The following is a 27,435-nucleotide window of genomic DNA, read 5'->3' as shown; positions in this document are numbered from 1 at the left end:
ATAAATAACGGCAAGTACAGAGACATTCAGTAGTCGCATGAGTTAGGGGTTGATGATCAGCTTGTAGAACCTGCAGACATCCTTATATAGAGTGGAAATTTCAAGACCATCTGCAGTGTAGCACCCACCCCCCAAATCAGAGGGGCCATGACGACAGCTGAAATGGCTGCCCATCCAGACCTTGATCGTCTCATGAATGGGAATAGTTATTGAGTCGCTTGCCCAAATGAGGCGAAAGACGAGAAGATTCCATGATGTAACTGAAGTTATCAGGTCTGTGCACCCACAGCAGTGACATGGAAGCTGCAAATTAAGCTTGGGATAGATGTGTCTATGCATGGTTCTTTCAGAAAAGCAGCACTTCCACAGTACTCCACCAAGGCTGGCCCTGCAGCTGCAGAGAGTTCATAGCTTGGAATAGAATCTTACACCAGAGAAGGAGGCCATTCATCCGGTCATGCCTGTACCAGCTCTTTGAAAGAGCTGTCCAATCTAGCTCCACACCCCAGCGATATTTCCCCTAATTTTTTCTTTGGGTGCACAGTCCTTTTAACGAGCTGCGCGGTCCATTCAAAATTTCACGCTTGTGGGAAATCTCCCATTTGAAAAGCCAGTCCCGGACCTCAAGACAGTTGTGCGGCCATCCAGCTTAGTGGGAATGTTGCACCTCAGCTTTCTCCCCATAACCCTGCAAATTAGTCCTCTAAGTACATGTCCAATTGCCTTTTTAAATTTCCTATAGCATCTGCTGCCCTTCAGGTAGTGCACTCCAGATCTTAACAACCGTGTGTGTGAAAAAGTCTCTCATTTCCCCTCTAGTTCTTTTGCCAATTATTTTAAAATCAACCAACCCACTTGCAAGAGGACTCTCTGGGGCCCATGCTCAGAGAGAGTGAAGGCCATCGTGTTCCCAGCACCATGTACCAGAGACATAGCTTGGCCCACTCTCCAAGAGCCCTACCGCTTAACCAGGATAAGTAGCCACACACCCATTATTTTGATCCATGCACAGTGCCGTGGGACTAGATCTAATTAAATTAGAAAATTCACTACAATCCAAAATGAGTGTGTCAGAGGTCAAACAAGTAAACACGCAAAATAAAATGTGCTCTGTGGTGTTATGAGAAAAATGCCATTGAACAAGCCATTAAGCTAATCTGACTAAATCTGGAATAAAGTAACCTAGGTAGCTAACATAACACCAATCTTTAAACAAGGAGCATAGTCACAACCCAGGAAACTGCAGACCAGTAAGGCCAATATCGGAAAGCAACTTGAAAGAGATCATTTAACACCTAGATAAGTATGGTATGGTAAGCTGGAGACAGCGTTAAATTATTGGAAAGAGGTCTTGCCTAACAAATTTACTGTGTTTCTTCAACAAAAATTGTGAACATTACTGTCAATGAAAATGTTTTGAATATGATATATTTATCTAAAGACTTGATGAAAACTAATCATAGAATCATGTAATCGTACAGCACAGAAGGAGGCCATTCGGCCCATTGAATCTGCATCGGCTCTTTCGAAGAGCAATCCAGTTAGTCTCCCCACCCCCCACCTCACACTTACCCCATATCCCTGCAATTTTTTTCCTTCAAGTATTTATCTATTTTCCTTTTGAAGGCTACTATTGAACCTGTGTCCACCACCCTCAGGCAGCACATTCCAGATCCTAACCACTCGTTGCGTAAAAAAGTTTTCCCCTCATGTCGCCTCTGGGACTTTTGCCAATCACCTTACATCTGTGCCCTCTCGTTACTGACCCTTCAGCCATTGGAAACAGTTTCTCTTCATTTACTCTATCTAAATCTTTCATGATGTTAAGCACCTCTATCAAATCTCCTCTTAGTCTTCTATGTTCCAAGGAGAACAACCCACTTTACAGCCAATAAATTACTTTTGAAATGTAGTCACTGTAGTTTTGTACTTAAATGTCCAGTTAATCTGTTTCTCGTGGTGTTGGTTAAGGGATAAATGTTGGCCAGGGTACCAAGAGAACTTCCCCGATTCTAAATCTTGATTTTCCGAGCTAAGATACTTTCTCTCTACTGTCTTTACCCCATCCCTTATCAGGGCTAGCCCTCAAGTATCCTGGAATATTTAGTTCCCAACCTTGATCACTTTGCAACCACGTCTCCATAATGGCTATATCATCAAACCCATTTATTTCTATCTGTGCTATTAATTCATCCACTTTGCTGCGAATGCTTCATGCAGCTATAGTGCCCTTAGCTTTAACTTTTTTCTATTTTTCCCTGATGTCACCGTAGTCAGTAACACCTTTGTTGAGCTCTCTACCACTTCCTGACCCACTGCTTCTTTTTATCCAAATCGCTACTCTGCTCTACAGCCTAAACATTTCTCTTGCTGGTTTTGAATTTACCCTTTCCTGAATCTTGAATAGTTTAAAGCCCTATCAATCTACAGAACATAATTACCCTCTTATTGACCTCATTGTGTTTATTTTCAGCTATTAGGCCTTGTGGCCTTAAAGGGACTGGCAAGGCTGCACAGCTCAAATTGCTAGCAAAATATGTTGTGAATTATGCTCCTCTCCTGCACAGCATATCTGTGACTTCCTGCGAGCAATGCCATGGCAGATACATTAGCAATATATTCAAAACCTGGCGTATAGTACATCACACTTTAAATATGTCTGCCATGCTTTTCTCACTGGTTTCTAAAAAAAATTGAGCCAAATCAAACACAGTTCATCATTATCACTTACCTTTCATGGTCTCACCACATTTTTCCAGATTTTCCATGAGCAACACACAGCAGATCCACTAGCTATCTACAGTAATACATTTTACAGAGGTGGTCACTTAGTATTTTCTTCTGCCTGCAGTAGTTTCCCTCCCCCCTCTGTAAACTGTAACTTTCTTTGGACATAAGAATTCTTTACTTAAAAGTAGCAGCATTTTCAGGATACCTCTTGGAGGCGGTTTGCTTTCATCGGAGAGCCTCAGCATCCAAGTTTATGCCACTCAAGTTATTAAACATTTTTCGCATCAGGTTTTCAAGAAGAATATTTTTAGGAACAAGATAAATCTAGGGCCCCCAACAAACCTGCTACTCACCACATCTCTCAAACCCTTTTATCTTGGGGGGAAAAAAAGCATCTAATTGCCTTTTCAACCATCTATACTGCCTGTTTCAATGGTATTCCCTGATGACATACTGTATTCTAAAAGTTTATTACTCTGCAGAAAAACAAATTACATTTATCCTTATTCATAACTTCCTAATTTTTAGAACTCATGTCACCCAGTAACTGAACCCTTCATCATAGTGAATAATTTGCCTGAAACATCTTAGGTAAGCCCCTTAAGAGCCTTGAAAACTTATTTTCTAAAGAACACAAATGCACTCTCCTTAACCATTTCTCATTACCTAGTTTTCTTGATACCTATAATCTTCATTGCTCACGCCGTACCCGCTCCAGGGCAATACTATGATTAAATGACCAGAACTGTACATACTACCCCAGATGGGGGTCTAATATATTTTACAGCAAAAGTACAATTTCTTCAGGTTTGTACTCCATCACTTTGATAACACTACCCAGTATCTAATTTGCCCTTTTCAGAGGATTAACAATTTCGTAGATTTAACCATAAAACCAACTGAATCTCTTTCTTGATCAGCGCACTGCACGAATCTTTCATTTTAACAATTAGACCCTCTTTTTTTTTTCTTTGCCCGGATACATGCACATTCAACTGCTGCTACCATCTACTGGCCCAGTTACCTCAACATCTAAAACCTTCTGAATCTGGTAGTACAGTTCCTGAAAATTTGTTCTGTGTCACAATTTAGTAGTTTCTGAAAACTTATAAATTCTTACAATACTCTCATCCAATTCATGAATACATTAAAACCAGCAAGGTCCAAAGACCAACCCCTGGCTTCCACATTTGCAACCTCTTTCTAGCCTTAAAAGTTCTCTGCTTTGTACTCAATTATCAATGCAGCTGGGCATGCCATGAATGAACATGGAATATCAAGTTGGACCAGGCCACAAGTGACAAGAAAATGGGCTACAAAGACCTCTGGACTGTATTAGGAGTATCACTGCCTTAACTGTATACCAAGAAATCTTAACCATGGAAAACAGCAGTCGTTAGAGTCACTTTTAAAAATGAATACTTACAGGGTCCTTTAGCTCCTCTGAATCTCTTGTAGAGCATCGAGCAGGTTTTGCCGGAATATCATCACCACATTCATTGTCTGATGCATTGGGAGATTCTACGAGATCGAGTATTTCATCCCGCTTCTGTCCTCTAAATCTTATTTTGTCCAATCGTTTTAGCATGTTCAATACGGAGCTCTTTTCCTTCACTTTAACATGATGAATGTTGTTCCTGATAGAGAGGAAAACACAGCACCTTTACAAAATACTCTTGTGAATCCAGAGCCATTAAGCTACCAATTCATGCTATTTAACCACGTGTACATTTTAAGAAGTCAACCAGTTCCCACAGAAATTAACAGAAAGTATATATGAGCCAGAAAAGATTTTAAAAGATTCCAAGCTGATGACTAGTCTTATACAAAAAGAGAAATTTGTACTTTATCTTCTATTATAGGACATGGCAACCACCATAACTACATCTCCACCAATGTATAATGATATAAAGTAATTATATAAATTCAGCTTAGACCCACCCACAAATTAAATCACATTGCTGTCACTACACCACCTTCCTATTAGTGAAAAGAAATTCACTTATAATTAACAGACTCCCTGTCACCTGTTCAGAGAGAAAACCATCACCTATCTGCTCTCACCAGAACTTACCATCAACTTTAAAACAAATGAAAATTGTCAGCCTTTTGCAAATAACAAAACAGGTCACAAGCATTACAATAACAACTATATACTTTCAGTTTAAAAGACAAATGATTAATTATTCAGTTATGTAAAGTATATTAGTTCAGGGCGAGATCAATAGCAGGCCATGTTACAAAACCGCAAGTACGTTTACTGAAAACACTCATCTTTATGTGGTCCACACTTTCTATCTAGTAGCTACAGCTAGCAATCAAAACTGGGCGGTATCAGGTCGGCTGTACATTATACACAGCATCTGATATTCAGTTCCATTGCAGCTCATTTTGCGCCACCGCCCGAGACGAACTGTATATGCTTATTAGGAAAGCATGCTTCATATATAGCTATGGTTCCAGTGACCATTCGCTGGTGCTTCATCCAATAAGCCATTCGGTGTGAGTAAGCCTAGACAGTGAATGCCTGCAATCTATTCAACAGTGGGGAGCACTGAAGCCAAGTCCAGTGTTATCACCACCAAATGCCTATATCCACTCAAAATGGAAACTCTGGCCAATCCTCCCTTCCTTACACAAAAGAACATAGACCAATTATAGCACAACTCCCATACTGCAGCGGAGACCAGCTAATGAGGCATAGATCCCAGGAATTAAACGTGGAACCATCTTGGACATTATGGTTCAACAAAAACAACTTGTATTTAGAAAAACATCCCAAGGAACTTCACATAAGCATAATGAAACAAAAATAGATTCCGAGCCAAAGAAGGAGATATTAGGAGTGACTAAAAGCTTGGTCAAGGAGGTGGGTTTATGGAGGGTCAGTGTATTTACCACTTCAGGTGAAAGACAAAGACCAACAAGCATTTATAGAGTATTTCAACATGTCTGAGAAACATCTCAAGGTGCTTCACACAAATGACTTTTTGAAGTGTACTCACTTATTATGTAGGCAAACGCAGCAGCCAATTAATGCAAAAGATTCCACAAACAGCAATGAAATGAAGGCCCAGTTATTTATTTTTTTTGGTGGTGCTGGTTGAGGCAAGAGTGTTGCTTGCTGCTCTTCTTCTACAAGTGTCCTGCAATCTGTAATGTTCACCTGAACAGACAAATAGGGCCTTTATTTGGTATCTCATCTGTAGAGGTCATCTCTGACAATGCAGAACTCCCCTCAGTACTGCACTGGAGTATCAGCCCAGATTATGTGCTCAAGTCCTGGAATAGAGCTTGAATGAAGAACCTTCTGATTCAGTGCAACCAACTGGAACAGCTTCATTTAACAATTCATGGCCAAAACTACTTCACACAAGACCTACTAAAAGACGCAATGCCTCAAAAACTACAAATAATTATTAGAATATTAAAAGTATTAATGTTTGGAGACAGTTTTCAAAAATGTCCTCTTCTCGTCCATTATGTACAATTTATCATCACCGATCTTTCCTTTTTAATTCAAGCCTTTGGACCCCATTTATTTTTGTGCAGGGGGAGCAATAATAATGTGGGATGATTTAATAATTAAAATATCTGCAGTGACAAAAAACTAGAGGTTATTTTTGGCATATTAATGAGAATATAGAATGCAAAAGTAAGGTAACAACTCGCTCCGCATGGCCAAGGACCCTGCCAACCTAAAATGGAGGTGCAATGTCGACATCGCTGAGTCACTTGCATATTGTGAGAGATGATCATGTTAATTCAAGAAACTGAAGGCAGCAAGAAGTAAAATGCTAATATGGCTGGCACCCACGATGTCACACCTTGCTGGTGGAACAATGTAGGGTGGAGTGCAAAGGGTATACTGACAATAGGCGATCCGAAAACACATTACCATGCATTACCATAATGATTAGGTGATCGTGAAACCATTACCTGCATATTTTCTATATTATAAACCATTCAGTGAACTGTGACTTCTTTATTTCAAACTGCCAGGCCAGGACATCACTTTAAACTGTGTACGTGCCTCGCTCGGGATTGGTGTAGAATGTACGATGTGTTAATGTCTTTTCAAAAGTAAAGTATAATAATGTGACCCACTGTATGAAAGATTGCTTGCTCTGGTGGAACCTGTCGAGACTCTGCTGGAGTCAGAACGGTGCTGTATCAGAGTAAGTCTCCCGGGACAACAGAATAAAACAACTGTTGAACTAAACCAGTATTCGACTCAGTGTTTGTACTGAACCAGATTGAGGACCAAAAAAATCCGTTTCAACATATTAACAAAGGGCAAGTGTGCAAATCCAATTGCTACATATAGTTATTGTAGGGGAGGGTATCAAACGGATTCTTCAAAACATACCAAGTTCAAGATACAAAATAGCAAAACTGTAAAGTTGATACATGGTGTGCTTTATAGAGATTTTATTTGAAGTGAGAAAGATACAAAGCAATTTCTAGAAGGCACAACAAAATGGATCATCTCCACACTTCGGATACCTTCAAAAAAACTGAACACCAGTTTGGACAATGCTTCCCATTTGCTGTACACCAGCTCTGAGAACTTGTGCCATATGCCTGAATGTAATTATGCTTGCACCTAAACCTCCTTACCCCCTCACTGTGTATGGACCAGAAGTAGCCACACTCGATTTGTTGATGTACAACTGAACACTGCAATAAGAACACAAGAATTCGGAGCAGGAGTAGGCCATATGGCCCCTCGAGCCTGCTCCGCCATGCAACAAGATCATGGCTGATCTTTGACCTCAACTCCACTTTCCCACCTGATCCCCATATCACTTGATTCCCTTAGGAATACAAAAAATCTATCTATCTCCGCCTTGAATGTCTCAACAATTCAACATCCACAGCCCTTTGGAGTAGAGAATTCCTAATATTCACAACCCTGTATGTGAAGAAATTCCTCCTCATCTCAGCCTTAAATGGCCGACCCCTTATCCTGAGACTATGCCTCCTAGTTCAAGACACTCCAGCCAGGGGAAACAACCTCTCAGCATCTACCCTGTCAATCCCCCTCAGAATCTTGTATGTTTCAATGAGATCACCTCTCATTCTTCTAAACTCCAGAGAGTACAGGCCCATTCTACACAATCTCTCATCATAGGACAGCCCTCTCATCCCAGGGGTCAACTTAGTGAACCTTCCTTGCACCACCTCCAAGTTAAGTACAGTATATCCTTCCTCATAAGGAGACCAAAACTGTGCCCAGTACTCCAGGTGCGGTCTCACCAAGGCCCTGTACAATTGTAGCAAGACTTCCTCACTCTTGTACTCCAACCCCCCTACAATAAAGGCCAACATACTATTTGCCTTCTTAACTGCTTGCTGGACCTGCACGCTAACTCTCGGTTTCCTGCAAGAGGACACCCAAATCTCTCTGAACAACATTTAATAGTTCCTCACCATTTAAAAAATATTCTGTTTTTCTATTCTTCCTACCAAAGTGAATAACCTCACATTTCCCCACATTATATTCCATCTGCCACTTTACTGTCCACTCACTTAACCTGTCTATATCCCCTTACAGGCTCTTGTGTCCTCAGTGCATAACTGTAACCTACTGGTCAACCCCAACACCCTGGCTGCCCATGTTGTTGCACATTAGGTCTCCTTACCTGAGGAAGGATAAACTTGCCATAGAGGGAGTGCAACAAATATTCACGAGATTGATTCCTGGGACGGCGGGACTGTCGGGTGAGAAGAGATCGAGTAAACTAGGCCTGTATTCTCTTGAATTCAGAAGAATGAGAGGGGATCTCATTGAAGCATACAAAATTATTACAGGGTTTGATAGGGTGGATGCTGGGAGAAGGTTTCCCTTGGCTGGGGAGTCTAGAACCAGGGGCCAGGATAAAGGGTAGGCCATACAGAGGGTAGTGAATCTTTGGAATTCTCTACCCCAGAGGGCTGTGGAGGCTCAGTCATTGGGTGTCAATAGATTTCTGACTAGTAAAGGCATCAAGGGATATGGCGATAGGGCCGGTGAATGGAGTTGAGGCAGAAGATCAGCCATGATCTCATTGAATGGCGGAGCAGGCTCGAAGGGCCGAATGGCCTACTCCTGCTCCTATTTCTTATGTTCTTATGTTCATTGCTGCCATAGCAAAAAATGATGTTTCACAAATGTATGTTGTTGGGAATTTTTGGAAGGGTGAATAGTGCACACGACAGTTGTATGGCACTTCTGATTCAGAACTTTAATCATGATCTGAACTGCTCACATTAGCGGGATCGGCTTGCAATTTATTTAAAGCTGTGCCTGTTCACTTTCCTACTTCTCACATTAATTTTAAAAACCGTCCTAAAAACTACTGCTCATCTACAAATTTTAATTTCAAACTTTTTTTTTTATAAATGTAATTTGAAATTAGCAAAAGCCTCAATTTTAATTCAATGCTCAAGAAATGAAATTAAAATGAACTCAAGATGAAAAAAAACTTCCCAAAACATACAGCTGCTTGAGTGATGGGGAGTGTCTGCTTCACACCCGTCCGCCGACATCCACATCAAGCAAACATGTTCTTTTCGTGATCAGGGTGTTCTCAGTGGGTCAGGAACTGTTGAGTCTGTGTTTTCCAAATGTAGTTATGCTGAATAACTGGACACAGACAACAGAATACTTAAACAGGTCTTTAGTAATTGAGGGTCAGGGCTGAACTGAAATACAAACTGCTCCACAGAGTTTATATACCGGTGTGGTCACCACCGGTACTACAATATACAGGAGCCATCAGAAAGTAGTTCATCACCTTAAGGTAGTCTCTTAAGGTGGTACAGGTTACATACACTACAGGAACAAGTCCTGCATTTCCAGCTCTTAACCAGTCCGCACCCTGCCGTCGCCAGTCAGTGACCCGCGAATCTGAACTCTCCTCGCCTCTCCCCACAAACAAACAGCCGGACAACCTGATGGGCCCCGGCTCTCCAACGCGTAACTTTACCAGAACTTTCTGGCACATAAATCCGTGCTGCCTTGGTAACGGGATTTCGGTTCGATTCGGCCCAGTGCCGGTTCCACCTCGCCGACATTAATGATCCAAGATTATCCCATGCAACTGTTTCAGGAAAACTTCAAATAACGAATAACAACCTTCCAGCAGACTGCACGAAGCTAGCAGGAGACTTGCAGTGAAAGATGGTGACTCGCCTTTGGCTGAACTTTAAAACTTACCAACTCTTGGCGTAACTTTTCTATTTTTAAGTCGCCCTTTGCCGCATTACCAGCCAGCCAACCTCCACTCTCCTCCCACAAACCCTAATGAGGTCACTGGAAGGAACCCGAACTTGAACACTCAGGTCCCGCCTCCTCCCCTATCCTCACTGGTTCATTTTTACAATCTGCAATTTTTCAGAGATCTTCTCCAACGAATAATTGGTCAATGTTTCATGGACCCCCAGAACGTCTCTACGGACCCTAGTTTGAGAACCACGGACTTACATTACTGTTTGCACAGTTATCTTCAATTAAAACATGAAATTTAAAACATTACAGACCCACAGCTGTGACAGGACTTACAATAAAACAATTCAACCCAACATAAAGCCAATTCACAAGAAATAAAAGCAACATTCAAAGACAACTAAGTAGCCAGTCATAGGAGCTGCCACTGTAGCGGCCATCATCTGGTGCATGTCACTGTGTGACGCAAAGATTATCACAAGGTAGTACACGATCCTGAACAACATGGTATCTGGTAATATGGGGGTGGGGGAGAGAAAAAAAAGAAAGAAAGCAAGAGTGCAATCAAACAGTTACAGATCCAGCCAGCTCACTTCCCCCGATGGCACACACTCTGACTGAGTTCCAAAACAACAGGATTGGAGTGAAAACAAGGAACCCTGCTTCAACCTATTATTTTCATTAAAAACGGGCAGGTTGAAGATGTATTTCTTAACGAGGTCACAATGATAGGATCAATGGATTAGCAATATGGTTGCTAACCCTCTTGGAGTCTCCAGATATTAAAGATAATCGCCTAGACACTGCTGCACACAACTCCCCCCCCCCCCATTTTCTTTGAACACATTTATTAGTTATATAAAAACATTAGAAATAGGGGTGAAAAGGCTGGTTAATTCAATAATCATCCAATGGGAAACAAAGAGTCTTTTCACTTTCTAATTGGTGTGGGAAGGCTGTGCGCTGTCAGGTGGCCAAGGACAGGAGCATGGGGGCAGGGTGGCTGGAGGCTGGAGGTCATGTGATGAAGCCTCCAGGAATATGGCCAATCAGAGTTGGCAACTCTAATTAGCAATGTTTTGGTAAATTAAGTCATCAAACACAGTTTGCATATGTTTGGCAATGAAAAATACTAGCCAACCGAGACCAAGAGGAGTATGTTTAGAAAAGCATACTGGAAGTGGTTGTACACTTGCACAAGTGAAGTACTACACGGTAGAGACTTGTACTTGTCATTTCTAATTTATACAGACCCACATGTAAACACTGTGACCCTTTCTAAACAAAACTATAAAAACATTTACTCATTCGAACTTCAAAGCAGAATGGGTTTACAGAAATCAAAGACATAATGTGGAGGTCAGGATGATAAGTGCCATCCCCTTTCCTCCCCCTCTTTCATAAAAAAACAGCCCTGAATTACAACAGCAGTTTACAAAATGAAAAAGAGTCAAACACACCTATTCCCTGAGCATGTAAATACAGCAATGCGATGTGGCAAGAAGATTCCAGGTTCAATCTCTCTCCTGTGCTCAGGTGAGCTAAGCTCAACAAGGGCACGACCGTAGCAGTGGCCGAGGACTTACAACAGGAATAAAATTAATTAATACCCCAGCTCGCGATTACCATCTGGTGAGCCCTGCTTGAACATTCTTCTGTATGCACGTCAGTGAGAAAAGAAAAAGCCTTGCATTTATATAGTGCCTTTCACGACAACCACACGTCCCACAGCGCTTTAAAGCCAATGAAGTACTTTTGAAGTGGAGTCACTGTTGTAATGTAGGAAACTCAGCAGCCAATTTGCACACAGCAAGCTCCCACAAACAGCAATGTGATAATGACCAGGTAATTTTTTTTTTGTTATGTTGACTGAGGGATAAATATTGGCCAGGACACCAGGGGTAACTCCCCTGCTCTTCTTTGATATAGTGCCATGGGATCTTTTACGTCCACCTCAGAGAGCAGACGGGGCCTCGGTTTAACATCTCACCCGAAAGACGGCACCTCCGGCAGTGCAGCGCTCCCTCAACACTGCACTGGAGTGTCAGCCTAGCTTTATGTGCTCAAGTCCCTGGAGTGGGACTTGAACCCACAAGTTTCTGACTCAGAGGCGAGAGTGCTACCAACTGACACAATGGATAAGTATGGCCTTGTCTAAGATATCCCCCATGATCAAATAGCCCACCAACATCTTGGCTACCCTCATATACAAAGAGTGGCTACTAAGGCAAGACACTGGAGAAATATGAGCACCCATTAAATCATAAGAACGTAAGAAATAGGAGCAGGAGTAGGCATACGGCCCCTCGAGCCTGCTCCGCCATTCAATGAGATCATGGCTGATCATCGACCACAACTCCACTTTCCCGCCCGATCCCCATATCCCTTGATTCTCCGAGTCCAAAAATCTATATCTCAGCCTTGAATATACTCAAAGACTCCGCATTAAAGCCCTCTGGGGCAGAGAATTCCAAAGATTCACAACCCTCTGAGTGAAGCAATTCCTCCTCATCTCAGTCTTAAATGGCCTACCCCTTATCCTGAGACTATGCCCCCTAGTTCTAGACACTCCAGCCAGGGGAAACAACCTCTCAGCATCTACCCTGTCAATCCCCTTCAGAATCTTGTATGTTTAAATGAGATCACCTCTCAATCTTCTAAACTCGAGAGTATCGGCCCATTCTACACAATCTCTCATCATAGGACAGCCCTCTCATCCCAGGAATCAATCTAGTGAACCTTCGTTGCACCGCCTCCAAGGCAAGTATATCCTCCCTTAGATAAGGAGACCAAAACTGTGCACAGAACTCCAGGTGTGATCTCACCAAGGCCCTGTACATTGTAGCAAAACTTCCTTACTCTTATACTTCAACCCCCTTGCAATAAAGGCCAACATGCCATTTGTCTTCCTTATTGCTTGCTGTACCTGCATGCTAGCTTCCTGTGTTTCTTGCACAAGGACACCCAAATCTTGGAACACCAACATTTGAAAGTTTCTCACCATTTAAAAATGTATCTGTTTTTTGATTCTTCCTACCAAGGTCAATAACCTCACATTTCCCTACATTATACTCCATCTGCCACCTTAGTGCCCACTCACTCAGTCTATCTATATCCCTTTGCAGACTCTGTTCTCCTCACAGCTTACTGTCCCACCTAGCTTTGTATCGTCAGCAAATTTGGATACATTATACTCGGTCCCATCATCTAGGTCATTAATATAGATTGTAAATAGCTGAGGCCCCAACACTGATCCTTGCGGCACCCCACTAGTTACAGCCTGCCAACCTGAAAAAGATCAGTTTATCCCTACTCTCTTTTCTGTCCGTTAACCAATCCTCTATCCATGCTACTATGTTACCCCCAACCCCATTAGCCCTAATCTTGTGTAATAACCTTTATATGTGGCACCTTATCGAATGCCTTTTGGAAATCCAAATATACTACATCCACTGGTTCGCCTTTATCTACCCTGCTAGTTACATCCTCAAAAAACTTTAATAAATTTGTCAAACCCGATTTCCCTTTCATAAAACTACGTTGACTCTGCCTAACCATGTTATATGATTTTCTAAGTGCCCGGATACCACATCCTTAACAATGGATTCCAGCATTTTCCCCAACAACTGATGTCAGGATAACTGGCCCGTAGTTTCCAGTTTTCTCTCTCCCTTCTTTCTTGAATAGTAGTGTTACATTTGCAACCTTCCAATCTGCTGGGACCATTCTAGAATCTAGGGAATTTTGGAAGATCAAAGCCAATGCATCCACTATCTCTTCAGCCACCTGTTTTAGAACCCTAGGATGTAGGCCGTCAGGTCCAGGGGATTTATCGGCTTTTAGTCCCATTAGTTTCTCTAGGACTTTTTCTCTACTTATATAAATTACATTAAGTTCCTCATCCTCATTAGACCCTTGGTTTCCCACCATTTTTGGTATGCTTTTTGTGTCTTCTACTGTGAAGACAGATACAAAATATTTGTTTAACGTTTCTGCCATTTCCTTATTCCCCATAATCATTTCTCCTGTCTCAGCCTCTAAGGGACTAACGTTTAACTTTTGCTACTCTCTTCCTTTTTCCATACTTATAAAAGCAGATTGTGAGAGCTTCTACATTTTTTGCTAGTTTTCTCTAATATTCTATTTTTTCCCTTTTTATCAATTTTTTGGTCATCCTTTGCTGGTTTATGAAACTCTCCCAATCCTCAGGCTTACTACTATTCTTCACAACATTATAAGCATCTTCTTTCAATCTAGTGCTATCCTAAATTTCTTTAGTTAGCCACGGTTGGATCACTTTTCCCGTATGGTTTATGTTTCTTAATGAAATGAATTTTGTTGAGAATTATGAAATATTTCTTTGAATGCTAGCCACTGCTTATCTACCACCATACCTTTTAATCTATGTTTCCAATCTACTTTAGCCAACTCGCCCTTCATACCTATGTAATTGGCTTTATTTAAGTTTAAGACTCTAGTTTCGAACTTAGGCAAATCACTCTCAAATTTAATGTGAAATTCTATCATATTATGATCACTCTGTGCCAAAGGATCCTTTATTATGAGATTGCTAATTAACCCTGTCTCATTACACAATACAAGATCTAAAATAGCCTCTTCCCTGGTTGGTTCCATGACTTATTGTTCTAGGAAACTGCCCCAAATGCATTCCATGTACTCGTCCTCCAGACTACCTTTGCCAATTTCATTTGTCCAGTCTATATGAAGATTAAAGTCCCCACTATTATCTTTGTTACAAGCTCCTACTATTTCTTGATTAATATTCTGTCCAACAGTATAGCTACTGTTAGGGGGCCTATATACTACTCCCACCAGTGTTTTCTGCCCCTTGTTATTCCTTATTTCCACCCATACTGATTCTACTTCCTGATCTTCCGAGCCGAGATCCTTTCTCTCTACTGTCCTTATGTCATCCTTTATTATCAATCAGGGCTACTCCCCCTCCTTTTCCATTCTGCCTGTCTTTTCGAAATGTCAAGTACCCTGGAACATTTAGTTCCCAACCTTGGTCACCTTGCAACCACATCTCTGTAATGGCTGTTAGATCAAACCCATTTATCTCTATTTGTGCAACTAGTTCATCTATCTTGTTACGAATCCTTCGTGCATTCAGATAAAGAGCCTTTCATTTACATTTTTTTACCATTATTCCCTGCTTTGACCTTATTCTCTGCTGTACTGCTACCGTTATACTCCCTGTCCCTTCCCGTCACACTCTGCTTATTTTTACCCAAATTGCTACACTGCTCTATTGCCTTGAACTTTCTCTTTAGATTTCTAAATTTCCCCTCACCTGACCCCACCACTGCCCCCCCCTTTTTTTTCCTTAGTTTAAAGCCCTATCTACAGCCCTAGTTATTCGATTCACCAGGATGCTGGTACCAGCCCGGATTAAGTGGAGCCCGTCCCAATGGAAAAGCTCCCTCTTTCCCCAGTACTGGTGCCAGTGCCCCGTGAATTGAAACCCCTTCTTCCCACACCACTCTTTGAGCCACGCATTTAACTCTCTGATCTGCTTGATCCTATGCCAATTTGCACATGGCTCAGGTAGTAATCCAGAGATTATTACCCTTGAGGTTCTGCTTATTAATTTAGACTCTAGCGCCTCAAACTCCCTAAGCAGAGCCTCATTCTTAGTTTCACCGATATCGTGGTTCCTACATGGACCACGACAACTGGATCCTCCCCCTCCCACTCCAAGTTCTTCTCCAGCCGCTAGAAGATATCCTTAACCCTGGCACCGGGCAGGCAACACAGCCTTTGGGACTCTCTTTCGCGGCTGCAGAGAAAAGTATCTATCCCCCTGACTATACTGTCCCCTACTACTACCACATTCCTTCCTTCTCCCCCACTTAGATGGCCCCCTGTACCACGGTGCCGTGGTCAGTTTGCCCATCCTCCCTGCAGTACTTTTCCTCATCCATACAGGTAGCAGAGTACCTGTTGGACAAGGTCCAGGGCTGAGGCTTCTCCATCACTACATCCTGGGTCCCCATACCTTCCTGACTTGTGGTCACACCTTCCTGTCCCTGACCACTGACGAACTCTAAAGTACTTAGCCTAAAGGGTGTGGCTGACTCCTGGGACAAAGTATCCAGGTAACTCTCCCCCTCCCTGATGCATCGCAATGTCTGCAGATCGTACTCCAGCTCAACAATTCTAAGCTGAAGTTCCTCAAGTTGCAGACACTTACCGCAGATGTGGTTGCTCAGGATCATGGTCGACCGTGAACCAAATTGAGTACAGGATGGGAAACTGGCACACAAAAGCCAAATATATGACTGCAGTGAACAACTCTACAACCAAATTAAGTTACACTGTTATGAAGTTACAATAGAATATTTATATCTAAAAGGATTACATTTATTCCCAAATGCTCTCCAGAATTAAAATTCATTATGAAAATTCGGAATTACATAATAGCAGTTCTTTTTCTCACAAATTAAAATTAACTTTATTTGTTATATTCAAAAAGCCACTTTTCATACAATATTTAAAACTTACTTTTCTTTTTAAAAACATACACTGTGAAGTCACTGGCCAGTTTTGTTACATGGACTCAAGGAGGATACAATGACCATATTGCTGTTGTTAGTACAATAAAGCATGCCATGGAAATCACGCACTTCGGGAATTAGTATCCTTGCTTGATTCTCATGTTCAGCTGAGTGAGAAAGATTTCACGTGCTATGCTTGCGTACAGGAGTATCATATGATTGGGTCATTAGCCTCTATAGGGTTTTAGTAGTTAATTGCTAATTTTAAGTGAAAAGATACACATGCATATTTAGAAGAAATTAAACTATATTATTCAGTACTTTTGAGGAATATGGGGAAGAGCGGGAAATGTGGCTTGTGGGGGGGGGGGGGGGGTGGTGGGGGGAGGAAAAAGAATGCTTAGATCATTTCACTTGTGAATCAGCTACATTCAGGAATTCCAATCATCAGTTACAGGCCAACTACAGACTTCTCAAAGTGCAAGACCAAAGATACTGTTACACTGGCACCTCCACATTGATAAATTGTTGTTTCAGATGTAAAACTGACAAAACCAGCAACATAACTAGCCCAGTCCTGATCAGACTCTGGAACAAACCAATCAGTGTGAAACCCTCCCGGGGAGGCCGCCTCACAGTGCTTACGCTGACAGCTGTAGAGCAGAACTCCAGTATGATATGAAGCCAGATTTAAAAACTACTCGGGTGGTCCACTAGACCTCTTGGGTACTTTGGCAAATTTAAAGAGTCTATTAAATGTTACAAGAAAATAGATGCTCCTGGACATGCCCTCAAAACAGTCGAGCCTTTCACACGTATGTAATCAGGCATGAATGGAGCTCTCTCCTGACAGGCAGAGTGGAACCTGAAGACCACAACATAGCAAAACAGAGGCATTGCCAGTTACACTTCACACTCTATGGCCAGTATAACTGCAGGATGATCCAGACATTTATCAAGACTAATTTAGAAGAGCATGGAAACCCAACTAAATCATTTGGCACTAAATCAATTCCCCGTCTTTCTCCCTTCCCAATAAAAATTCTGGATGAAACAACTTTCAGCAGGAATAGATCTCGTATGTAATAAAAGTAATCACAGAGTTTAATTCATCAGGATTCATCAGTAGCAGGCTCTACTAAATTACTCCCTCCCAGCAAAAATTGATAAACTGCTCCGGGGCAATCCAACTGAGCTACGAGGATGTGAAGGGTGCTATACAAATGCAAGTCCTTTCTTTTTCATAAATATATTCATGACATATGAATCTACAAGCTTACGGGGCAACTCTCGAAGAGCCCAGAGGCTTGAATTATGCGGTCTCTCACTAAAATATACCACTGTGCTATAGCGGAGACATTGCCAATTATGCATCAAATCTCCTATGAAAGCTAATAAATTTGAAATATTACTTAAAAACTTGGTCTTGTTTAATGATGCAGAAAATAACTATCAAGCTGCCACTGAATTAAGGAGGTATCCAACAAGCAGACTCGCCCAATAGACCAGTGACAACGTCAGGTACACATCATTTATCCACCACAGTGGGTTACCTTTCCTTTTATAAAAGTATACTTTAACAAAATGTTTAACAGCAACTTATTTTTAAATTAGGATAATGTTTTGATTGCAGGGGTGATTTGCAGCAGAGAATGGAAGAATTACAGTACTGTGACGAGGGATTGCCGTTAACATTGTAGCAAACTGTAGCAAAAGGAAGGAGTGAGTGTTCGTGTTGTGTGCTGAGAGAGGGAGCAGTGATTTCTAGAGATTGAGATTTATATACCCGGTTAATATGTTCCATGTTCTATACCCATGTACAAGATTATAGTAATCACAACAAAAATTATCCAAGAGAAGTTACCCAACATGACAAGGTGGGGTGGGGTGGGGGGGGCGGGCGGTGGTGGGATGGAGATTTACATTTTTGTGAATTCAAAAAATGTTGATGCACCCATCACATTATTGAGAGCATCCAATATTGCAACCTATGTATCTGATAAAACGGTGCAGATTCTTCAATAAGCTTACTTTTGATCATTTACACATTAATCACAACACCTCACATGTTGTGAATGATGCTGTACCATCCTAAAAGAAAACTTTAGGACACTTTTTGTTCCTATAAAAACAGAAAATGCACAGCAAGTCAGTTAGCATCTGAAAGTAAATGAAAAATCAGTATTTCTGACGAAGGGTCCCAACTGAAAGATTAAACTGTTTCTCTTTAAGATTTTGAAGGACTGCTATACATTTCTAGAACTTTCAGATTTCCAGCATTTACGACTCTTTTTGTCTAACTGATGTATATGGTACTGTGTTACAAACCACCTTATTTTAGTCATGCATAGGTAATTTAAACCAATAGATGCTTCGTTAATGACCTTCCCTCAATCACAAGGCCAGAAGTGGGGATGTTCGCTGATGATTGCAGTGTTCAGTTCCATCCGCAACTCCTCAGATAATGAAGCAGTCCTTGCCCGCAAGCAGCAAGACCTGGACAACATTCAGGTTTGGGCTGATGTGTGGCACGAATGTTACTTGCCACTTAAGTGCCTGGCAATGACCATCTCCAACAAGAGAGAGCATATAACCACTTCCCCTTGAAATTCCCAGCATCGAATCCCCTCCACCATTAATATCCTGGGGTCACCATTGACCAGAAACTTAACTGGACAAGCCACATAAATACTGTGGCTACAAGAGCAGGTCAGAGGCTGGGTATTCTGCGGCGAGCGTCTCATCTCCTGACTCCCCAAAGCCTTTCCACCATCTACAAAGGCACAAGTCAGGAGTGTGCTGGAATACTCTACACTTGCCTGGATAAGTGCACCTCCAACAACACTCAAGAAGCTCAACACCATCCAAGACAAAGCAGCTTACTTGATCGGCACCCCATCCGCCACCTTGAACATGCACTCCCTTCACCACCGGCGCACTGTGGCTGCAGTGTGTACCATCTACAAGATGCACTGCAGTAACTCGCCAAGGCTTCTTCGACAGCACCTCCCAAACCCCTGACCTCTACCACCTAGAAGGACATGGGCAGCAGGTGCATGGGAACACTGTCACCTCCAAGTTCCCAGCTAAGTCACACACCATCTTGACTTGGAAATATATTGCCGTTCCTTCATCATCGCTGGGTCAAATGCCCTACCTAACAGCATTGTGGGAGTATCTTCACCACACGGACTGCAGCGGTTCAAGAAGGTGGCTCACCACCATCTTCTCAAGGGCAATTAGGGATGAGCAATAAATGCTGGCCTTGTCAGCGATGCCCACATCCCATGAATGAATTTTTTTTTAAACTTATAGCTGACATCAGATAGATAAGAAAATAACTTGCATTTATGTAGCACCTTTCATGACCTCAGGATGTCCCAAAGTGCTTGACAACCAAATAAGTACTTTTGAAGTGTAGACACTATTGTAATGTAGGGAAATATGACAGCCAATATGAACACAGCAAGGTCCCACAAACAGTAACATAGATCAGCAAAATAGGTCAGATTCAAAGCTGTTACTGGCCCCAATGAGACGTTTCTAGCCCAATTCTTGATAAAGTTTCGTTATTTTTAACAAGTGAATCAAAAAATAAAATTTGCTACAGTGCCATTTAAACACTGCATTAAAATATAACAAAATCCTCTTGTCAGTTTTCATCTCAGCATAAATGAGACTACTAGACAGCTCATAACTACTGGATGAGCTTCTAATATGCTAACCATATCATAGAACAGTCATAGTAATTGATATCATGGCTTTTCGTAACTCAATAATTTAATATAACAAATCACTCATAAATTACAAATTTTTACTGTTGTACTAACAAAACAAAAGCATGAGTATATTAGAATATTGTAACTGCAGTTATGATCAGAAATAGGTCTGGCCACTTCTCAAGGATACCAAAGTATGTTTGGAAGCTTCTTTATAATATATTGCTGCCCAAAGCCAAATCACAGACACAACAGAATACTGGAACTATAAGTAGATACAACAAAGATCAGTATGAAACATTCCAATATCAATGTCAAATGGAGGGGAAAGGTGAAGGCACCAATGGAACAATACAAGTAGAAAAATTAGCACATATAGACATGGAAAATACACATATTCAGGCAAAAGGGAAAGCTGATCTTCAAGACTAGCGACAGGGAATGCATGCGGAGGTGCTATGGGAATACAATGCATCTCTCATAAGTGTGCTGACTAAATAACTTGGGAGCAATGAAGACCAACGCCCAAACCAATTTGGAGTTTAAAATGTTTAATATTCCAAATGGACACTCCATTCAGTGAATCTGGTATCCATTTGGATGGAGTGAATCTGGTATTCATTTGGAATAGTAATATTGCATTTATATTGCAGGATCACCTGCAATATTAGCTGCAGATCCTGAAGTTGTAGAAGCCTCTCCATTTGTACTGCAAGACAATTCCTACAGCAGGCTAATTCACTTTAAAACAACTGACGTGAAGTCACAAACATCAACAATTTTCCAAGACCTTCCCCAATATAGGTGGAGGGCCATATTGGGTCGGTGTACCAAAAATTGCTTTGTCGGCCTGTTTGTGGTATGCATTAGCGTTTTACGATGTTAAAGGAGCTATATAAATACAAGTTGTTGTTGCGTCAGAATTTCAGCCAGTCTGTGTCCAAGAAACATGGCCGCTTCCAATAGCAATCCACTTTGGATTAACCATATATTATTAATCTGTAAAGTGTCAGTTTGGCTCAGTAGTAGCACTCTTACCTCTAAATCAGGAAGTTGTAAGCTCTACAGACTGGTGTACATAATATAGACCGGCACTTCACTAAAGTACCAAGAGAGTGCTGCATTGTCAGAGCTGTTATCTTTCAACCGAAATGCTAAACTTGCAGATTCAGGTAGATGCATGGTGCTTTTTTGAAGAGGAATGTTGAGTTCTTTCAGTGCCCTGACCAAGATTCTTCCTTTAACCAACACCGCCAAAACAGATTGTTCATCGCATTGTGGGACCTTGGTATGTGCAAATTGATTGCTGCGCTTGCCTACATAATAGTGACTACACCTCAAAAAGTAATTAATTGGCTGTGAAGCACTTTGGGATGTCCTGATGAAAGGCACGAAATAAATGCAAGTCTTTCCATATACTAGCAGTACAGCCAAATTGAACTCACCCAAGTGGTATGCACCACCTTATGTACACCACCATTTTCCCCAGCAACAAGTTGACAATGCAAATGCACTACAAATGAGGTGCAAGTTAAAATAAAAACAAATTAAGTACATACATAGAGGCATAGCTTCTGTGTATAAAATGTAACAAGCGCTTCATTCCTTAGTTTAAAAAATCACTGTATATTTAAGAATGAACAAGAATTTAATATTCCCCTTGCAATGTACTAAGCTAAAAGGCCAAAGCAGATAGCATTGATGCATACTTGAGGGAGAAAGAAATAGTGGATACTGGGGCAGGGTGGGAAGAGGTCATTAAGAGCGGGCAAAGGTTGGTGAGGAGTAGACCAGCTGGGCCGAATGACCTGTTTCTGTGCTGTCATTCTATGTAACTGCAATTGAGTAAAAGAAAATGATGCATTACCACAAAATGGGGAGGAGAAAAGGAAATCTATTGACAGGAATGCATTGATGTTGAGTAAGAGGCTAAGGAAAACACATCAATTAAAGCAATGTATGTTGTTAATCATTTGCAAGTCATTTATAGTTTTTACAAAGAATTCTTTGTTGAACAACTTGTCTGCAGCTCGAAAGCAGGAAAGAAATGTCCCTTTCTTTGTCTCTCTTCTTTCCTCAGCAAAAAAAGACAATTGAAGAATCGGAGTACAAAAATATGCGGGATTGGAAAAGTTATATTTTAAATTTTCTTTCAATTTATTTTTAAATGACTACATTTCAACTTTATTTTCTCATTTCACTTATCGTCACTGCATAAAGTTTACTCAGTATATTTCTTTTTAAGAAAAAAAAAACCATGTATACCACAACCAACAATTTTCATTTACCTCTTATGTTGCCTTCCTGCTCCCCATAGCCTATTCACTATCTCAACCTACAAGCACTGCAGCTGCCAATCTTACTAACTTTCTGGGCGATTCTGCACTGAAAGTATTCTCATCTTCGCCCAAGAATATTGATGAAATGACTGGAGGTACATTTTCCTGCTCTCCGGGACATGGGACAAACACCAAAAATACTTAATTCTTGCTGGGGGGGGGGGGGAAGAGAAACACTACACCTGAAGCAGTGTAAAAATCCACATTATAATATTCTTTCTACTTCCCAAATTCAAGTTAGCACTACAATTATTCTCCAAACTTGGTGTCAGAGATACTTCTATCACAAATTGTAAGAGCTATCCAACTCCAATAACTTGGGGCCATGCCAGTAAATGAATTAACAGCAAGAGGTAATGCAATATGACCACTGAGAGTACACTACTCGAAAGAGCCAGACAGCTACAACAAGCCACTGCTACCTAGACCGCGCACAACATTTTCTTTACCCTCCTTTAATACATACTGAAAAACCCACGTTAACACTTCCTGTTTACAGACACTCAAATCTAGCTGCCCAAAATACAAACAGGCCACCAAAGAGGGAAATTCTTTCTTCACGTGTTGTCCAAAAGTCAAAAAGAATGCAGTAGCAGATACCATTAATTTACTCATATACCCCATAGTGGAAATTCACAGGACATTTTGGGCTGAAATATTCTAAATCTAATGAGTCAGCAATGATGAAAAGCAAAATAATTTTATTCTGTAAAACAGTTAGAAACAGTAAATGTCCATCTGTATCATTACTGTACATTGTAACAGGCACTAAAACAGAGTACAGTACCAAACATAGTTGTAAAAGCTTGAGTTGAGAAATACGGTTCTTGTGACATAAAATAGTGCCATTACACTGAACTGACTGTAACCTCTTGCTATTAATATACTGAAAAATAACTTGCAACACCTCAGTAATGATAATGTATACAAACTTCCAAAGACACTGCAGGAGTGACAGTACGACACATCATCACTGCCGTTTACTGTTACTTCTTTGCTTGAGATTTTAGAAACAAACACAAAAGTGTGGCTACGTTTCAAGTTGCGTGTTCGTGCTTTCCACCTAATGTACAAGAATTGACAAGTCTGATACAGATCTATCAAGCTGACACCCTACATGATGCTTTTCTGCATAGTACATAACCTAGGCTGACACTTCTGTGCAGTACTGAGGCAGTAATGCACTGTCAGACGTGCCGTCTTTCAGATGAGACGTTAAAATTGAGGCCCTGTCTGACCTCTCACTGTCCCTAAAAGATCCCATGACACTAGTCAAAAAAGAGCAGGGGAGTTCTCCCGGTATCCTGGCCAACAATTATCCCTCAACCATCATCGCTAGAACAGATGATCTGGTCATTTATTTCATTGCTGATCGTGGAGCTTGTTGTGTGCAAATTGACTGCCACAGTTCCTACAGTAACTACACTTCAAAAGTACTTATTTGGCTCTAAAGCGCTTTGGGACATCCCAAGGTTGTGAAAGGCACTATATAAATGCAAATCTTTCTTTTTTATAAGTTTGGTTAAACAGGTCATATATGTTGTTGAATTTTTTTATATCCCATTCTCAACTATTTAGCAGTATTGCTACAGCAATGTTAATCTACAGAAATTATAATTCTCTTATCAATGCTGACAATTTACACCAGGTGAACAAGAGTGAAAGATGCATAACTTAGCAGGATTGCAGAAGTAAGCAAGTTATCAAGATGCTCTTTCACACAAATGTCTTGAGGCATTCATTTTTTTCTTCAAATAAAACTCTCTGGTGTGAAATAGTAATCCAACAACCTGTGCCATTACCATTCAGGAAAATTATTGATTAAATTACTGAAGATAAGCCATGAAACAAAAATTTTAAAAAGCATTGCTTATTTTTATGTTTTCATATACCTATATGTACAAATTCAACTCCGTAGTTGATTACTGAATAGGAGTAGTAAGTCATTAGAAGCAAGGGCTACTTAGGATCACAGAAATTGATGCACAGAAAGCCATTCACTCCCTCCTGTCTGTGCTAGCCTATGAACCAGAGCTGTCTACGCTAATCTCATTCCCCTGCTCTTTACCCATATCCTTTTATGGGCTTTCATTCAAAATACTTTTTCAATTTTTTTTCTATGCTCTACCTCAACAGCCACGTGTGGCAATACTCGAACAGGCCTCAAAATGGAAAAAAAAATCTTCTTGCTGTCCCCTTCCTCCTTCTAGGAGACAATCTTGAGGCTATGCCTCCTGGCTACTGATTTGCTAACCAGTGAAAACAATCTTTCACTATTTATCCCCTCAACCTTTCCTAATCTTGAAATCCTCTAATGGATTTACTCCTCTTAATTTCCTCTCTGCGATGTAAAAAAAAAACCCTAATAGATTGCAAGCCTCCTTTCATAACCATAACACCTCATTCTTGATATTGTACCTTTTCCCTGGCTCTGCCCATGTACAATGGAGTGTTCAATGCTGCTTCCACGGTGGCCTAAACTCCTGCACTAATTCATAAATCGCTGCCTTGTTTTTGGATTATCTTTCAGCTTTAAATGTGTTTGCGTTAATCACAGCAACCAAAGCTGGAGGTCCAAATTTTAATTAATAAAAATTATACCAACAGTAGTACTTCGCCATCATTTAATCCATACGGAAAAATACTGCCCATTCAATCCCAAAAATGGCTTAAGAATTACATTGCATCCTTTATTCAAACAAAAATTGTTCCGCGAAAATTACTTTGGGTTTACATTTCAAAAAGGTTGTAACACGAACATTTCACCAACTATTCGCATGAAATCAGGGGGTGAGGATAAGGGACCACGCTGATCTCCGGCACCAACCTTCTGTTGTCAAGGGGGCGCATTGGGCCTTGCCCACCGGCAGGGAAAGTGAACAAAAGCGGCGTCTCTGACACAAGGCCGGCCACAGCGAGGGATACCCACACACCCCTATCCCGTTACTGACATTCAGCTGACGCCCGAGCCCAAGAGTTTAGAGCGGGGGGGGGGAAGAGGATCAGTGGCGCAGGAGGGAGCCCGGGGCTTGGCGCCGCCCCTCTGTTACTCGCCCCCCGCGGCTTCCACCCATCGCTCGGGCTCGGGCTCTACCTCCGTGAAACACTAAGTGCGAGAAAGGCCGCGATCCGAGCGGTGGCAGAAAATATGATGAAAATCCAGCCCCAGCCGCCGCCGGCACCACAACCACACCTGGCAATAAAATAACGATCAGGAACAAAGGCACTCACCCAGCTCTGACACGCAAATCACAGCTAACTTTCATTAACACCTGCCGAGGCCCAGCCCGACCCGACCCCGCCGCTTCAACCAACAACTGCAGTAAACGTTAAAACCACGTCCTGTCCTGTCCGGTTGTCCCGGTCCCGCTGCTGCCGCCTCCGAGCGCGTGTTTATTCACAACAAGCAGCCACACCACTCCAGGTAAACAGCAGCGCCAGCGGCCGCCAGCCAAACCCAAAGCCCGGGCCTGCACTACTAGCTGGAGCTGGAACCTCCCGCCCGGATTCCCGATCGCGCTCTCTCTCCTTCCTCGCCTCGCCTCCCTCCTCCTGTTCCAAACATGCCCACCGCCGCCAATCCGGGATTTCCGACCCGCCCGCTCTTAAAGGATGGACGCACCTTGCCAATTCCAAATAGCACTTTCTTTTTTTAAAACGGCCGATCAAGGTTAGATGGCGAGGGTGACTAGATATTCTGCTCGGGTTTTACTTTTGAGGATGAGGAAGTTTTGTGAGCAGATGATACAAAGCTAATGAGCTGATAAGACTCCAAAGCTCAACAGGAGGATTTCGATATACTTGGTAATTGGGCAGGCAGGTGGTAGATGAAATTCAATGTAGGGAAGGGCAAAGTGCTTTACATGGGGACAAAAAAATTCAGGAAGGGACTCTTCATTAAATGAAAAGAAAATAACGTGCGTGGAACATGAAAGAGACCGGGGGATGGGGCCCTGACTCTGATTAACAATAAATTAAATCTATTGCAACAATGCTCGGTGACAGTGAGTAAAGCAAACCAGATGTTGAGATGTATTAAAAGATCAATATTGAGCCAAAATAGAGAGGTAATCCTGCCACTTTATAAATCATTGGTGGACCACACTTAGAATACTGTGTTGAATGAATTGCAGGCACAAATTCATCTTGGAGGGTAAGACATGATAGCCATCACTGAGCCATGGCTGCAGGACAGTCAGGACTGAGAACTGAATGTACCAGGTTGTAAGGAAGGATAGGGAATCTGGTAGAGGGGGAGGAGTAGCATTAGTGATTAAGGATTAAATAACTTCAATGGTAAGATGATATAACAAGAGGTAAGCAGGCTGTGGAGACTTTATGGATAGAATTAAGAAATAGAAAAGGATTTAAGACTGTAGTGGGAGTTGTGTATAGGCCCCCGTAGTGGCTGTGAAGTGGTAGAATGTATTACTGCAGCAATTAGACAAGCATGTAGTAAAGGCAGACTGGTTTTAATAGGGATAGTAACTTCCATATAGGTTGGGATAAGCAGATGAGCTCATGTCAGAAAGGTACCAAATTTTGTGAGTGTGATCAGGACAGTTTTCTGCAACAATATGTCCTAGAACCAACAAGGGGGCAGGCCATATTAGATTTAATAATGAGTAATGAGCCAAATTTAGTTAACAGCTGAACGGTGCATCTATCTAATAGCGACCATAATATGATTGAGTTCAATGTTGTGTTTGAAAGAGAGAAATGCAAAACATTCTAGATTTAGTAAGGCCGACTTCAACGGGATGAGACAGACGCTGTCCACAGTAAACTGGGCAAATGTGTTAATGGGTAAAATGACAGAAGATCAGTGGGAGATGTTCAAAAAAAATTTAACGCGATACAGAACCAGTTTATTCCCCTAAGGGGCAAGAGCTCTATTTGCCAAGAACCCAGCCATGGAT

The 27,435-nt window shown here is 41.6% G+C and overlaps 1 protein-coding gene across 7 annotated transcripts in view; it reads right to left on the bottom strand.

Annotated features, from left to right (window-relative positions):
* gramd4a (GRAM domain containing 4a) overlaps positions 1–26,243 on the bottom strand; it is a 179,016-nt gene extending 152,773 nt beyond the window's left edge. The window contains exons 1-3 of one of the 7 annotated variants that reach the window (XM_086010288.1): positions 25,748–26,059; positions 5,736–5,896; positions 4,157–4,367 (exon numbers count right to left, since the gene is read on the bottom strand). In XM_086010288.1, the coding sequence (XP_085866414.1) occupies positions 4,157–4,318 (162 nt within the window). In that variant the 5' untranslated portion in view covers positions 4,319–4,367; positions 5,736–5,896; positions 25,748–26,059. Of the gene's footprint in view, positions 1–4,156; positions 4,368–5,735; positions 5,897–25,343; positions 25,473–25,747; positions 26,060–26,138 lie in introns of those variants that run through there. The other 6 variants (XM_086010287.1, XM_086010284.1, XM_086010286.1 and 3 more) reach the window with 6 other exon arrangements.
* Positions 26,244–27,435: the final 1,192 nt, after the last annotated feature.

This window comes from Somniosus microcephalus, chromosome 17, assembly GCF_052327205.1.
Source record: "Somniosus microcephalus isolate GS21.2 chromosome 17, FLI_Smic_1.0, whole genome shotgun sequence".
Classification (NCBI taxonomy): domain Eukaryota; kingdom Metazoa; phylum Chordata; class Chondrichthyes; order Squaliformes; family Somniosidae; genus Somniosus; species Somniosus microcephalus.
This window is presented reverse-complemented; position numbering and strand designations above follow the sequence as displayed.